Source organism: Chenopodium quinoa, unplaced genomic scaffold (assembly GCF_001683475.1).
Source record: "Chenopodium quinoa cultivar QQ74 unplaced genomic scaffold, ASM168347v1, whole genome shotgun sequence".
Taxonomy (NCBI): Eukaryota; Viridiplantae; Streptophyta; class Magnoliopsida; order Caryophyllales; family Amaranthaceae; genus Chenopodium; species Chenopodium quinoa.
This window is the reverse complement of record NW_018743669.1, coordinates 1,129,358-1,146,071: the sequence shown is the minus strand read 5'-3', so window position 1 is coordinate 1,146,071 and position 16,714 is coordinate 1,129,358. Positions and strand designations below refer to the sequence as shown.

Here is a 16,714-nt window from a genome sequence, read left to right as displayed (position 1 = left end):
GTTCTTTGTCTTTGTTTTTCGGAGTAGATTAATAAAGAACTTAGGATAGGAGGACGTAGGCCTGAGTTGGCTGAACCTCGTTAAATTTGTTGTGTTCTTTATTGCTTTGTTTTATTTCGTTAAATTTGTTGTCTTCTTTATTGCTTATTTATATTCCGCTGCGTACGGGAACCAGCACAACTGGTTCCTCACACATAATCCGAAAAGAAGCAAAATTAGCCAACGATTACTTAACACTCAATTCACCCCCCCCCCCTCTTGAGTGCCCATTGAACCTTCAATTGGTATCAGAGCCTAAGCTTCTCGAAAGAGTAACATCTAGAGGAGTTAAGAATGAGTACTCAAGAATTAAGTGCAATCGGTTATGACAACAAGTCACCCAAGTTTAATGGAAATAATTATGCTTGGTGGAAGAACAGGATCCAGAATGTTATCATGGGTATTGATTATGAATGCTGGCTCGTAGTTAAAAATGGTCCTAATATCATTCTCAAGACAGATGTTGAGGGGAACCAGGTTCCCAAGAAGGATAGCGAATTGGTCATTGCTGATTACAAGTTGCTGGAAAAGAATGCTAAGGCAATGTCAATACTACAACAAGCAATAGGTGAGACCGAAACAAATCGTATCTCTGGCTGTAGTAGTGCTAAGGAGATATGGGACACCCTTGAACTTGCGTTTGAGGGAACCAGCGAGGTAAAACGGTCTAAAATTGATTTAATCATGTCTAAATATGAATTGTTTGCCATGAATAAAAATGAAAAAATCAATGACTGCTTTCGTAGGTTTATGACTATTGTAAATGATCTTAGATCTCTTGGTAAAAATTTATCTGACGAGGATCTTGTGAGAAAATTATTGCGTAGTTTAACAGATGCATGGACAGCCAAGGTAACAGCAGTATATGAAGCAAAGGATCTGTCTACCTTGTCTCTGGAACAGCTGATTGGTTCCCTTATGACTCATGAGATGCTGATTGACTCTAAGTCTGAGAAGGAACCAGCAAGAGGCATGGCGCTTAAGGGAACAGTAGAAGATGATGAAGATGAAATTAGCATGATTGCAAAAAGATTTGAGAGATCTCTTCGAGATCAAAGAAAGAATTTCAAAGGTAAGCATTTTAAAAACTATAAAAAATCTAACTCTAATTCTTCTTCTACAGGATGTTTCAAGTGTGGAGAAAAAGGACATCTTATTCGAGATTGTCCTAAGTGGAATGACAAACAGTCTAAATCCGGAGATAAACAAGCATACAAGAATGCCATGATAGCTTCCATGTGGGGAGACTCTGACTCAGGGTCAGATGAAGAAGAAGGATCACCCAACTCAGATGTTTGCCTAACTGCCTTTACAAACATCAAGGAAAACAGCACTGGTCCAGGAACCAGAGGGGGAACCAGTACATTCAACAAATGCTTTATGGCAAAGAAGGATGTACTACATGAACGCAAGGTAAGCTTAGAGCAAATTAGAGAAGATATGCATGAATATGATAGAGAAAATATGCTTGCTTGTATTGATTCCTTACTAGATGAATGCTATAAACTAAGTGAAACATACATAACTTGCAAAAGAGAATTAAAAGAAAAACGTGGTGAATGTAATATTGCTATTGCTAGTTGTGATCATCTAGAAGGAGTCTGTTATGAACTAAAAAATCAAGTAGCAGAACTAGAGGTTGAATTGGACAAGTGTAAAGTGGAACTAGAAAAGGAAAGATCGTTTGAACCAATTGATGGTGAAGAGGATCTGACCTCCTGGTTCCCTAGAGACTTATCAACCACTAGTGATACTCTTGATTTTTCAGTAGCTATAAGTAAAGCAAATTCGTGTACTAGAACTTCCTTGTTGAAGGCCTTTGAAACATTGGCTTACAACCTGGAAAACTCTCATAAGGAAATTGCTTCACTTAAAGCTGCACAGTTCACTGTTTCCCCTACAGGTACCAGTGTAGATGTCAGTAATACGATTGATAAGTATGAAAGTAATATTTGTGATTTGCATGCGGAAATCAATCAACTGAAAAAGGACAAGCAACCAGTGACTGTTGACATGTCTATTGACTCTATGGTTTCAAAACTTAATCTACAATTCGAAGCTTTAAAAAGTAACTTTGATTTTCTTAAAGAGAAAAACGAATTGTTAACTAAAACACTTGAAACCAGAGAAAAAGAACTTAATGATAGTCATAGACATGTGGACAAATTATTGAATGCTCAAGAATCCTTAAATTACCTGACTTCATCAAGAGGAAACAGAGGAAAAGTTGGTCTTGGTTATACTAGACAGAGAACCAGGACTAACTGGTCTCCCAGAGAAACCACCTGGATCAAAGAATATCAACGAGGCAAGTATGTCATGACTAAAGAAATGCATGTGTGTTTTCATTGTGGTAAAAATGGACATAAGATACATGAATGTCCAGCTAAGAAAATTAGTGCTAATAAGAACAGCAAGGGTGTAAAATATGTGTGGAGAAGAAAGGATCAACAAGATGCTAATGTTGTTGAAAAGGGACCCAAGTATGTTTGGGTTCCTAAAACTAATGTTTGATTTGCTCTTGCAGGCTAGAGTGAAGGGAGACACCTATTGGTATTTGGACAGTGGTTGTTCAAGACACATGTCCGGGGATAAAGATCAATTCCTTTCACTAGTGGCCTTTGATGGAGGAAGTGTCACCTTTGGGGATAACAACAAGGGAACCATCACTGGTTTAGGTAAGGTTGGTAAGACACTTTCTAACGCAATAGATGATGTTTATTATGTTGAAGGCTTGCAACATAATCTCTTGAGTATTTCTCAATTATGTGACAAAGGTAATATAGTTGAGTTTCAAGCCAACCTATGTCACATAGTTAACTCACAAACAGGAGAACTTGTATGTGAGGGAACCAGGAAGCATGATGTTTACATTACCTTCTTAGATAAAATCCCTCAAGACAAGTCCATCTGTTTGAGAGCTGTTTCTGACAATAATCAATGGATTTGGCATAAGAGGTTTGGACATGCTAGCCTAACACTTCTAAACAAACTTAAAACACGTGACTTAGTTGTAGGTCTTCCTAACATTAAGTATGAAGCTGATAAAGTTTGTTCTGAATGTGTAAGGGGGAAACAGGTCAAAAATTCTTTTAAGTCTAAAACTGTTTTGAGTACCAGCAGACCCTTCGAACTTGTACACATTGATTTGTGTGGTCCCATGAGAGTACAAAGTCGAAGAGGTCATAGATATGTCTGTGTTATGGTTGATGATTATTCCAGGTACACTTGGGTAATGATGTTACACACAAAGGATGAAACGTTTGAAGAATGGGTAACATTGGTGAAACAAGTGGAGAACCAGCTCACCCACAAGCTGGTCTCGGTAAGATCAGACCATGGTACTGAATTTGAAAATGCTAACTTTATTGATTATTGTAGGGAACATGGAGTTAATCACAACTTCTCAGCCCCTAGAACACCTCAACAAAATGGTGTTGTAGAAAGGAAGAATAGAACTCTTGAGGAGATGGCGAGGACGATGCTCATTGAGAGTGGTCTCCCAAAGAGTTTTTGGGGAGAAGCTGTTGACACTGCTTGCTATATATTGAATAGAGGTCTCATTAGACCAAAGTTAAATAAGACTCCCTATGAACTTCTTAAAGGTCGAAAGCCCAACATCACATACTTTCGTGTCTTTGGATGTAAATGCTATGTGCATAATAATGGGAAGGACCAGCTTGATAAATTTGATCCTAGAAGTGATGAGGGAATCTTCCTTGGATACTCTTCTCACAGCAAAGCATATAGAGTCTTTAATAAAAGGACTCTTCGTGTTGAGGAGAGTGTCCATGTCATTTTTGATGAATTTAACATGTCTTCTGAGATTGCGCAGGTACAACCTGATGAAGTGATTGGATTGATGGATTTCACGGGGAACCAGTATACTGGTCCCACGGATGAAGTGCAAGCAGATCTAGGCCTACCAAATACTCCACCAGATGATAATGATGAAGTGCCTAGAGAAGAAAATGAAGATAATGAGGACTCTGAAGGGGAACCAAGTCCTGATGGTTCCTCAAATAATAGACAGGTAACGAGTTCAGGGGGAACAGAAGAAGGTACCACCCCTGAACCTGAGGTAAGTAATGATAGAGGAAACAACATGAATGTGAATCCTCCTGGCTCCTCAGAAGAAGGAGAGATCCATGAACATGCTGGTTCCCAACTTAATGAGAAAGCACAAAACAGTCTTAATTTTAAAAGTTATAGATATCAATCTTCTCATCCCACTGATCAAATAATTAGTGATATAAATAAGGGGATTCAAACGAGAACAAATGTTTTTCAAAACTTTTGTGCTTTCTATTCTTTCCTGTCTAATGTAGAGCCTACTGACTATAAAATGGCATTGACTGATCCTGATTGGGTACTAGCTATGCAAGATGAGTTAAATCAGTTTCAGAGGAACCAGGTTTGGCACCTGGTTCCCCGTCCCAAGGAAAGATCAGTCATTGGCACTAGATGGGTCTTTAGAAACAAGTTAGATGACCTTGGTACTATAGTCAGAAACAAAGCAAGGCTAGTGGTGCAAGGGTACAATCAACAAGAAGGAATTGACTATGATGAGACGTTTGCACCAGTAGCTAGGCTAGAGGCTATTAGGATTTTAATTGCTTATGCTGCTCACATGAATTTTAAGCTGTTTCAGATGGATGTAAAGACTGCCTTCCTCAATGGATATTTAAAGGAAGAAGTATATGTGGAGCAGCCACCTGGTTTTGAAGATGCACTGTTCCCCCAACATGTGTACAAGTTGGACAAAGCATTATATGGGTTGAAACAAGCTCCGAGGGCTTGGTATGAAAGATTGTCCAATTTCTTGATGGCAAATGATTACAAGAGGGGAACAATAGACAAGACCTTGTTCATAAGAACCAGGGGGAAACACTTGATTGTAGTACAAATTTATGTTGATGATATTTTATTTGGTGCTACTAATCAGGTTTTATGTGATGAATTTGCTAATCTTATGCAGAGTGAATTTGAAATGAGCATGATGGGAGAACTAGGATTCTTCCTAGGGCTGCAGATTAAGCAAATGGATGATGGAATAATGATCCATCAACAAAAGTACTTAAAAGAGTTGCTGAAAAAATTCGGCATGGAGAACAGCAAAGCTTATGATACACCTGTTCCCCCATCTACAAAATTAGATGCTGATCTTAAGGGAAAAGATGTTGAAGCTTCTCTTTATAGAGGAATGATAGGTTCTCTACTTTACCTAACAGCTAGTAGACCTGACATTGTGTTTTCTGTTGGTTTGTGTGCTAGGTTTCAAAGCAATCCAAAGGAATCTCACTTGAAGGCTGTTAGAAGGATACTTAGGTATCTTGTAGGAACAGCAAATCTGGGATTGTGGTACCCCAAAGGCAGTACCATTGATCTTATTGGATACACAGATGCAGATTATGCTGGTTTCTTAGTTGATAGAAAGAGCACATCAGGTATGGCACACTTTCTTGGCTCTTGTCTAATTTCATGGGGTTCTAAAAAGCAAAATTCAGTGGCCCTATCCACGGCAGAGTCTGAATATATAGCTGCAGCTTCATGCTGTTCCCAGCTACTGTGGATAAGGAACCAGCTGAAAGATTTTGGTGTTATTTATAAAAGTGTTCCTATTTTTTGTGATAACACTAGTGCAATCAATATTTCAAAGAATCCTGTGCAACACTCCAAGACAAAACACATTGAAATAAGACACCATTTTTTAAGAGACAATGTGGAAAAAGGATTGGTGGAGATGTTGTTTTGTAAAAGTGAAGATCAAATTGCTGATATCTTCACAAAGCCTTTGTGTAGAGAGTCTTTTTGTAGGTTAAGAGTCCTTTTAGGTCTAGTTAGATTTTAGGTATTGGCTTCAATTACTTCCTTCAATGATTGGTTAGAATGGTATTCTCTTGTATAGTGTGTGTACATACTTATGTTGATATCTTTCAAGTGTTGTGTAGATGGTTCAAAATCTCAAAAGGATTGAGAATCATTGTTGTAAGAAACAGGTGAAATCAGGCTGAATTGCCAGAAACAGCGTGACATGGTTCTATACAGGTACCAGCAAAGGAAAACAGCAGACCAGCTCTGATATGTCATCCGATAATATCTTTTATTTTCGGAAGATTACTATAAGATATATCCTTTTGGAAGGAATTTATCTTATTTCAGTTATTTAATCCCATATAAAAGGCAAACATATCATATGCCTTATTTATAGTTGGTTGAGATAATTATGGTAAAAGATAATTACCAAATTTTTGATTTCAATTTAAAAATATCCTTTACAGTTGCTTTTTATTGGCTCAACTAACTCTTTTCTTTCCTTCTTCTCTCTTTGTGCTTCATTGTTAAAAATATACACTAACCCTTTGTGCAGATCATCAATCATCATCACTCGAAATTCTCTTTCTCTCTCTCGTATGCTTTAAATTCATCATTGTTCATTTGGTTACTGTTCACTCAAGGAACCAGCTCAGTCTCAGGGGGAACATCAGAAGGAAGCATAAATGTCCTTAAGCCCGAAGTTGGAGGAAATTCAGAAAAGTCAAAGTGAAAAGGATGAAATAGAGGTTGTTGGTTATTATGAGGAGACACCCACTGCTAAGACCATGGTACGAAGTAGAGTAACTCAATTAAAGAAGTTCACTGAGAAGATGCAGGAGGAACAGTCCATTGACGCTGTTCCAGGAACCAAGAGAAAAAGGGTACCAGCAAGAACCTCTTTGCTTGATTGATGTGATGCTAGTTTTGCACTCGTTATGCAACAAGGAGAACAGTTTTGCACTCGTTATGCAACAAGGAGAACATTCTGAATCTGTACATATCTCTCATGCTTTCTTTAAACAAAAAAAAAAAAAAAAAAAAAAAAAAAAAAAAAATAGAGGAACCAGCAGGTCAGGAAGTGGTTCTGAAACAGATTGAAGAACCATGAGAATATGCTTAGTAAGATAATGCGATTGGTTCAAGTAGAGCATGATGACAAGGTTGAGTGGGATGAAGAGGAACCAGATGATGATGCAGAAGATGTTGCAAAGTTCGAGGAGGAGGAAGGGAACGAGAATGATGATGAGGAGTGATGCTGTTTCTGTTCTTGTTTCCTCACCCTCATGTTTATTCTAAAATAACTGATTTTGTTGGTCTGTCTACTTCTCTCCATTCCATGAACTTTCTTTTTGGATGGATTTGGGCTTCTTTGGTTGAACTTTGTTGGCTTGTATGAACTACTAACTCTGCTATGGTATGAACTGTTTGGCTAATCTCTTTTTGCAGCATAATGCTTGAATGGTGGTTGATGCCATTGTATGGATAAGCACATTAACTTGTGCACATTGCTTTTACTTGTGGATACTTTTTAATGATGCCAAAAGGGGGAAGTAGTCTGAAGTTGAAGCCTAAGGTTTAGCTAGTTTAGATTGAGTCAGTTTGAGTCTTTTTATTTCGTATTTTCTATTTTCTGCTTAGGGGACCAGTTAGCCTAACTGACTTGTTCCAAAGAGTTTTGAGTCCTTGAAGTTTTTGACGGTTTTCTTTTTGAGCATGTCCACAGGTTCAGGAACTTCAAGAGTTTGTCATCATCAAAAAGGGGGAATTTGTTGAGTCCCTTAGGTTTTGATTGATAGTTTTGAATGATGACAAACAGCTAAGGGAAACAGGTCCTTGAAAGTGTTCGATACAGTTGGGGGAACCAGCTAACATAGAACACTGTTTCCCCAGACAAGTTATTACTTACATGAGTTTTCTTATTGAACTAACTTGTCTTTATACAGGGAACAGTTATATGATAAAAGTGTTATGTACTGGTAGGGAACCAGTATGTACTGTTTCCATGGTTGCTACGTGGTACAGCAGTCACTTACTTTATGTTGTGCATTAACCATGTTACATGTGCAGTAGTTGAGTTGATTCCAAGACTTGGAGCATAGAAGTCTTTCGAAGATATTTCGAAGAAAGATTGTTTGCTCATAATAGAAGTATTCAAGGAAGATTCAAGTCTTGAAGATTACATGAAGAAAAGACGATTTATGCTTTAATATGTTATCTAGGTTTTCATGTAATATGCTCCGTAGTATGCTTGCATGTTTGGGTTATATAAGTGCTTAAAAGTATATTGAAGTATGATATGAAATCTGGTACAAAGTTGGAACAGGTTTCATAACATGTTTCAATTCAGGGAACCAGGTCGGGGAACCAGGTTCACTGTATTCGAGCTGCCGTTTTGGAAAAAGATTTTACAAAAAGATTTTTTCGAAAAGATTATTTTGAAAATATTTTGTGCAGCTGGAAATAAGATGAAATATTCTTGGTTACCTAAAAACTAGGAGTATTTATCTTAATTGATTCTATCTTTGTGATTAAATCAAATAAGATAAAAACTTTCCTAAAATTACATTATATCTTATTCTCTAAGATTGTGTGATTTAAGGAAACTAGGTTTTAGGAATCTAAGCTTATATAAACTCATCTTATTTCACATATTTCGTGTGCCTCTCTAGAAATTAAAGGAGCAATTATTTGAGAGCATATACTTAAGCACTAATCCCATTCATCAAGTCATATACAAGAGCATTCTAGTACTTAAACTTTTTCTCTTAATTAGCTTCGTTGAAGTGAGATCAAAGGGGAGTTCTTGATTCTTGTATTGAGTCTTTAACAAAGGGGTTAAAGGCTGGGTGAGTGTTTGTGAGTTCAAACACATTGGGCTTACGAGTGTAAGTCGAGAGCACACTCGGAGTAGAGTGTGGGGTTTGCTGGTTCCCGGAGTAGGGAACAGCAGAGTGTTCTTTGTCTTTGTTTTTCGGAGTAGATTAATAAAGAACTTAGGATAGGAGGACGTAGGCCTGAGTTGGCTGAACCTCGTTAAATTTGTTGTGTTCTTTATTGCTTTGTTTTATTTCGTTAAATTTGTTGTCTTCTTTATTGCTTATTTATATTCCGCTGCGTACGGGAACCAGCACAACTGGTTCCTCACACATAATCCGAAAAGAAGCAAAATTAGCCAACGATTACTTAACACTCAATTCACCCCCCCCTCTTGAGTGCCCATTGAACCTTCAGTTTCATACTTGTAGTACTTCCTATTTAATCTGCTGTCAATTTGTTAGTGCTTTCACTTTTGTTTCCTTGTTGCATGTTTACCTAATTTTGTTATATTTTAAAACTATATTATGTGCTTAGTTAGCGTGCTTTCAATCGTTTATCATTGATGATGTTTTCTAATTATTGTATACAATTGAGTAAATGACAGTTGTGATGTACACCATCGATCCATACTAAGCGACTACCTATCTAATTGTTAATATGTTATTGTACGTGCACTACAATCATGAACAACATCAAATTTTAGAAGAGAAAAAAATCTCCTAATAATCAATATTGAAGGTAAAGGAGAGAAAATATAAAAATTATTAGCTTATTATAAAATGAAATTAGAAATATTTTAGCTGTGTAATTAACCACATGTGAAAGAGAGTAATAAATTAAATGAAGGGACTAAGTTTTTAACTAAGGGACTATTTTTTTACTCACCTTTAGTTACTTTTGGTCGGAAATTGGATTATAGGTCCCAAACGGTGAAAAAAAAGAGTTGAGGTCCCAAAAGGTGAAAAAATCAAAAACTTAGACCCCAATGTTATACTTAACTGCTATAACTTTAGTTTTGCCATGGATAGGGTTCTAATTTCTAATGGTTATTCAATTTTCCCTAATAAGTTTTCCAATTGTTTAGTTGTTTTGTCATGTACTCGTATATAATTTTATGAATATAATGTTTTTCGTCACAAGGCAAAAGGGTCTTGGGGCTTTTTAGTTAAGTAAAAAAAACCTCAAACACTATTATACACCCGATTTTTGTAAAAGCTTGTATACGACGTGTTCTATCACTTGATTCCATCCAACAAATTCTCATTTTGATTCTCATAAAGGTTTAATAAATATCCGATTGACCTTTTGAAAAAATTGGTATGCTTAGTGTGTGACTCGTTGGTTTTTATTAAAGTTGAAACTAAATAAACAAAAGAACAAATCATACGAATAAGACCACTAGAGGAGTGGCTACAATTAAGTACATCTATAAGAAGAAAACACAGCCTAAGTAGAAAAGCTGAGGCTGCATTGAGTCCATTCTGATGAATATCTTTAATATATTTGACAAAGGCCTAGCTATAAGTCTATAACTAGCTACTTTGTACGAGTTTAGGCTTTCTTTATATCAGTAGCTTTCTCAAGGTTTAGGCTTATAGCTTTTTAACCAAAATGCTTGTTAGGTATTCTTACAAAAGTAAATTTTAAAATAATACTCCGTATTTGTTACTTAAAATAGTAAGCGCGTTTGAAATAATAAGTAAATTTTGAAAAAAAAAAATTGCTCAAGTATTTTACCCTTTTCACTTTGCAAAATTTTGTAATGGTTGGTTTTTGGATTTATATAATGAATGGAACTAAAGCATTATCACATCAGTTCATCAGTATAAGCTAGTTGTACAACACTAGATATATAGTGGATAGGGAAGTGTGATTTTGGAGTGCAATTATTATTTTGCTTGAATTGTTATTCTAACTACTCAGTAATTTTGGAGTGCAATTATTATTTTGCTTGAATTGTTATTCTAACTACTCAGTAATTTCTAAGCTGTCAAAACAAACTACTCAGATTTTAAAGTAAATCTGTAAAATCCAAAGGATTTTCCATTTTCCCCCAATCTATCACCCCGATTTTTGTAAAAGCTTGTATACGATGTGTTCTATCACTTGATTCCATCCAACAAATTCTCATTTTGATTCTCATAAAGGTTAAATAAATATCCGATTGACCTTTTGAAAAAATTGCTATGCTTAGTGTGTGACTCGTTGGTTTTTATTAAAGTTGAAACTGTTTGGGCCTAGTCCATTGTCCTAAGCCCAGTGACCTGGAATTACGAAAACACCCCTCCATGATCCAGCCCATCATTAGTCAGAGCAAAGTACGGATTTATCCCTAATCTGTCCAATTAAGTACAACTTCTGCCACCTGAAAGTACATCTATAAATAGCTCTCCAATCATTGATGATGGTAACTTTTTCCTAATTCTCTAATTCTCTCTTTCTACTTTCTCTCTCTAGAAAGTACATTCGCTGACTTCAGCATCGGATGGGCTTTCCTGGGTCACACCCCCGGGGCAGTTAACCTTCTTTCTCTTTTGCAGGCCTAGCTCTCGGACAGCAAGGCATAGCTGAGGGAAATTCGGACATTCATTGGACATAGCTCTAGGACATCTTGATTACCCTTATTACCCTAAGACTCCCAGGAGCATTCTGTTTCCAGAAACAGGTGGCGCCGTCTGTGGGGATAACTAACAAAAAGTCATGGTGAACACTAGGCGTCCCCGCAGCACTAATCAAGATGCTATTAGGCTAGCTCCAATTCTCTCGGCTAGGAACCCTCACGTAGTCGAGGAGATTGTACCTAGGGCTCGTAGTGAACCTGAGAGAGAAGTGAACAGCCCCCAGGTGGTCACTCGCCGAGACTTGGACCAGCTGACAGCCCAAATCAACAGAAACTTGGAGGAAAGCCTTAGGGCACTTATCAACCAAGGGGTGGGGCAAGGCAGACAGGGGAGCGCTCCACAGCCTAATCCTCCGCCTCACGTGTCCCATCTCCATCAAGCCTCCTCTCGGACTCAGCATCAGACATCTCGCCGTTCTCAGCCCAATCAGTCCCATGACCCCCAGCGGGAGACAAGGCAGCCAAGCAGGCCAAGAGATGCTAGAGAGATCATCAATGACCAAAGGCTGAAGGATGGCACTCTAGATGCCCGAGAGATAATCAACTCCAAGAGGGAGAACTCCAAGGAAGATAACAACCCCCCCAGAGAGGTAGAACTAGAGTTCACTCTCGGCATGGGTCAACAAGGTACCGAGATAGCATAATTCACTCAGCTACCTCCAGACCAAGAAGAGGAACCGATCAGCCCGCTTGTTCAGTAAGCAAAAGCCCCGAGCGTCCTTCCTCCCCCAGGCCACGGAGGCTTGGGATTGTTAAGAACATCACCCCCTTCAGCCAGGAGATAATGAATACCCCTATTCCTCCTAAGGTCAAGATCCCTACATTGGACCCTTATGATGGAAAGACGGACCCAACGAACCATCTGAATGCTTATAAAGCACAGATGGGAGTCCAAACCGGGTGTGAGGCCTCATGGTGTAGGTTCTTCCCTACTACCCTCAAGGGCATAGCTCAGACATGGTTTAACAACCTTACCCCCGGGAGCATAAGAACGTTTGACATGATAGCCACTCAGTTTAAAAAGCACTTCATCGCTGGGAGTAGGCAAACAAAGACTAGCGTTCATTTGATGACGGTGAAGCAAGGGGAGAATGAAAGTCTTAAGGACTACATCAAGAGGTTCAACACCGAGTCTCAGCTCATCCCCGACCTCCAAGATAATGTTGCTTTCACAGCCCTTCTCGTCGGGCTCAAGTCTAACAAGCTGAAGTTTGAACTTGTCCATGACAAGGTGAGCACCTTCTCTGAAGCCATGGAAAGAGCTGAAAGGATCATTGAAGCTAGTGAGGTGTGCAAGGCGCCCGTAGAAAACAACAAGGGGAAGAGGAGGCAAGAAGACAACTACCATGACAACAGGAATAGAAGACCGAGGAGGGCTGAGAGTGATGACGAAGGACCCAAGTACAATGCTGATAGGCGTGAGATATATTTGGACATAAAGCACAAGGCTATTCTTCCTAAGCCTAACCCCATGAATACGCCGATAGAGCAGAGGAACAAGAAGCTGTGGTGTGAATACCACAAGGAGTGTGGTCATACCACCCGGAGCTGCAGAGAGCTCAAGAGAGCCCTTGACAAGCTAGATGAAGAAGGAAAGCTTAATAGATATCTCAAGTCCCCCCTGAATGATAAGCAAAGCGGGGCTTCCAAGGAAGTGCAAGAGGCCCACAGCTCAGCTGACACTAATATCAGCATCAATGTCATAGCCGGAGGGTTTGGCTCCAGGGGTTTGTCTAACAGGGCACGCAAAAGTCACTTGCGGTCGCTCGAAGAGCCCATCTATGATATCGGCACTCCCTCATCTACCCCGAAGGACCCCCTCATGGTATTCGGGGATGACAAAGGAAAGAAGATTCAAAGGCCTCATGATGACCCCTTAGTGATTCATATGAAGGTGGTCAATGCTAAGGTGAAGAAGATCTTAGTAGATAGTGGAAGTTCAGCAGATATCATCACATGGAAATGCATCGAGCAAATGCATTTTGGAAAAGGTGACCTTACACCCCTGGAAAAACCCTTAGTGGGATTTGGGGGGCATCATGTGTACCCCTTAGGAACAATCAAGCTTCTTGTCCGTTTGGGGGAAAAAGAGAAGGGGAGAAGTTTGGTTCACACGTTCTTAGTTGTGGATACCCCTCTGCCATACAACATGATTCTTGGCCGACCCCTTCTCAATAGGGTTAAGGCTGCCATCTCAACCTATCACTTACTCCTCCAATTCGAGACCGATGACGCATCGGTAGGCAAGATATTTGGAGATCAGTTTGAGGGAAGAAAAAGCTATGTAGATAGCTTGAAGTCACCTGAGAGTTCCGTCAATCAGGAAGACAAGGGGGCCAAAAGGAAAGCGATGGATATTGATGAACCTCAGCACCCGATCATGAGCATCTACATGGCCGAGAGCCCAAAGCAGTATGGTAGGCCTAAGCCTATTGAAGAGGATGAGAGCATACCCTTAGGGGATGACCCCGCTCGGACCATGAGGGTGGGAAAGAACCTGGACCCCCAGCTCAAGAAAGAAATCATTCAAGTACTTGGAGAGTACAAAGACATCTTTGCTTTTACAGCAAATGGAATACCGGGCATAGATCCCGAGGTGATAACTCACGAGCTGAACATCTAGGAGGGCTACAAGCCTGTCAAGAAATGATGCCCTAGGGGCAATAAGAGCCGATGCTAGGATATCAACTTCAATATAGCGCATCATTGCAATGACTTTCATCTTTTTAATGAAAAACCCCCGGTTGGGATGTTTGCCCCATTTATTTTTATATTTGTTATTCATTGTTTACTTAGTTTATTTTTGAAACTTTTATATCGCTCATTAGCACATCCAACGTTCATTTAATAGCACCATATGCCGGGCATAAGGCATTTTTGGTTCGCTAACACTAAAGTTTAATCCAATGTTTGGGGCAAGATGCTAGCCTATACTCAAACTTTGAGATAGAGTCCTGGCCAAAAGATCACTCATAACTTGGGGCTCGTTTAGCCCCCAGCCTAATTTAAAAGGTTGGAAAGGCCTAACTCTTATAACTTGGGGCTTATGTTAGCCCCAAAATCGTTTCACTTCGTTATACAAGCAGGGATAGCCCAGCTCTCATATCACTCATAAATTGGGGCTCGTATAGCCCCTAGTCCATTTACTTAGTTAAATTATAACTTGGGGCTCGTTTAGCCCCCGGATGTTCACACAAATCATGTACTTGCAAAAATAACATAAGGCTCGTTTAGCCCTCGTTCATACCAAAGTCACTTGGAAAGCCTAGGGGCTTCTTTTTAGCCCCTAGGGGTGGATGAGCAAGCAAAAAACAAGTGATAAACAATAAACAAGCTGGAGTAAGAACCCATGAAATCTACATCAATAAGAAAAGCCAAAGTAAAAGTCGAATGTGCAAATATACAAGCCGAGCTAGAGATTCAAAGTTCCAACAAAAATTATCACAAGTCTCATGAAAAAGAAGACGTCCTAAAGAAATAGGTGAAGACAAAGCCAAGGGCTAGAGAAGCTACTCCTCGGCCATACCCTCTTCAGCGAGCACCTTCCTCTGCTCCTCCTCATCGGCCTCGCGAACAAGGTCCTTAATCTTGCCTCGTACCTTAGGGTACGAATCCTGGAGGCCGAAAGAGGTAAAAGAAACCTGCATATGAGTCAGGGCATCCTCAATCCCCGCCTCAAAGGCCACATATCCAATCTCAGACTGGAAATCAGTACAAGCCGAAGACTTCTTCCATTCAGCAATTACCTCCTCCTAGCTTTGCTCCACTTTCCTCCGAGCCTCAACAAGATCACTCTTCATCCGGGCCAGCTCGTCTTTCCTCTCCTTCAGCTCTTTGGCGATCAGCTCCTTCCCTTCCTTAGCTTCCTTGAGCTGAGTCTCCAGGGCTTGAATGTGGGATGTCCCGACCTCCTAGGCATCAGCAAGCTCCTTCTTGGGTGTCTTCACCGTCTCTCGAGCCGAGTTAAGCTCCTCCTTGAGGCCATGGATCTCGGTCCTAGCCTTTGAAAGCTCAGCACGGATACCCTCAACATCCTGCATGGCCCCCCTCCGGTACTCCTCGGCGAGCACACTCAAAGTCATGCCGACCTACATTTTCAAAAAGACAAGAAGATGATGGTTAGATGCAACCGAACTAAAGATAGAGAAATTCGATGTTATATAGCAAAACATACCTTCAAGACGCCATCAAAGGCCGAGGAGATAGCCTTGTTGGGATCCTTCTTCACCACCTCGATATCCTTTGCTGAAGGGAATCGGACCATGGTTTGCTTTATCGTCTTCTTCCGACCCCTCTTTGTGATGCCGAGGAGAGATTCAGGAAAGTAAGGAGTCATGTCCTCGTAATCTTCCCCCCCTTCCTCCTCGCTCTCCTCTTCCCGAGGCTGCTTTCCTCGATCCCCAAAGCCCTCGGCCTCTAGGAGCTCGATGTGAGTGGAGCCGGTCGGGGAGACAAGCTGAGACCCCAGATCATCTATCTCCATGTTGGAGGTGGCTTGGGAGGATCCTTCTCCCCTCTCAGCCGTTTTCCTCCTCAACTTTGAATTCTTCGGGTTCTGAAAGAACAAATCACAAGTGAAGTTAGTAAAAAAGCGACATTTCATAAAACCAACTTCAAAGAAGTGGGCATACCTAGGGAGGGGGAGGAATGCTCATGTTCCCCTTACTCATGGAGACCTTGACCTTTCCAGCTCGAAAGTTGACCTCCGACATCTTCTTCTGAAATCTCTTTGTCAACTGCTTGAAAGCAACACCTGAAATCATCATTTGCACAAGTTTGTTAGTGAACAACAAGGCTCATGAGAATGCATAGAAATGAAAAACATAAGTAAACAAAAATAAATCCTACCACTATCATAGGTGTGGCTCAAGCCCACCACATCAAAAACCGCTCTTTCTGAAAGTGTCTATCCTTCAAAATCCACGTGGTTGGAAGCTTCTCTTTGGATCCTCTTTCCTTATATGATTGCAACCAAACAGCTATCACGGCCTCATCGACTTCCATGGCAAGAACATTGTAGTTCAAGCCAACCCTAGGCACACCGCTATGGTCTCGGGGAACCCTCCAACCCCCAGCATGGTAAATGAAGAGAAAATTGTGCAAAAGCCCTTATGACTCGTGGGTTTAGTGTTTATAGTAAGATAGAACTCCCTATCGTGAATAGCATACCACCCATGGTTATCTACATTTCCTGGGGCTTCCTGGAGCCTATGTGTGTTTCTAAAAGCGGTCATGGTGTACGGGGCTCCAAGTAGACTACAAGTGGATATGTACGCATTTATCGTCAACCAGGAGTTAAGAACAAGCTGGGTTACACAGAGGTTATACTCAATCAACAACTCCTCAACAAAAGGGTGTGCGAAAATGTTGAGCATACCCAAGCCAAAAACCAAATTCAAAATTGAAAATTCATATCTAAAT

At 40.1% G+C, this 16,714-nt stretch overlaps 1 protein-coding gene across 1 annotated transcript; it reads left to right on the top strand.

The window, feature by feature from the left end:
• Window positions 1-12,077: 12,077 nt before the first annotated feature.
• Window positions 12,078-13,916, top strand: LOC110683312. Its single transcript, XM_021859659.1, has one exon. The coding sequence runs from the start codon at window positions 12,078-12,080 to the stop codon at window positions 13,914-13,916; it is 1,839 nt and encodes a 612-aa protein (XP_021715351.1).
• The last annotated feature ends 2,798 nt before the right edge of the window (window positions 13,917-16,714 follow it).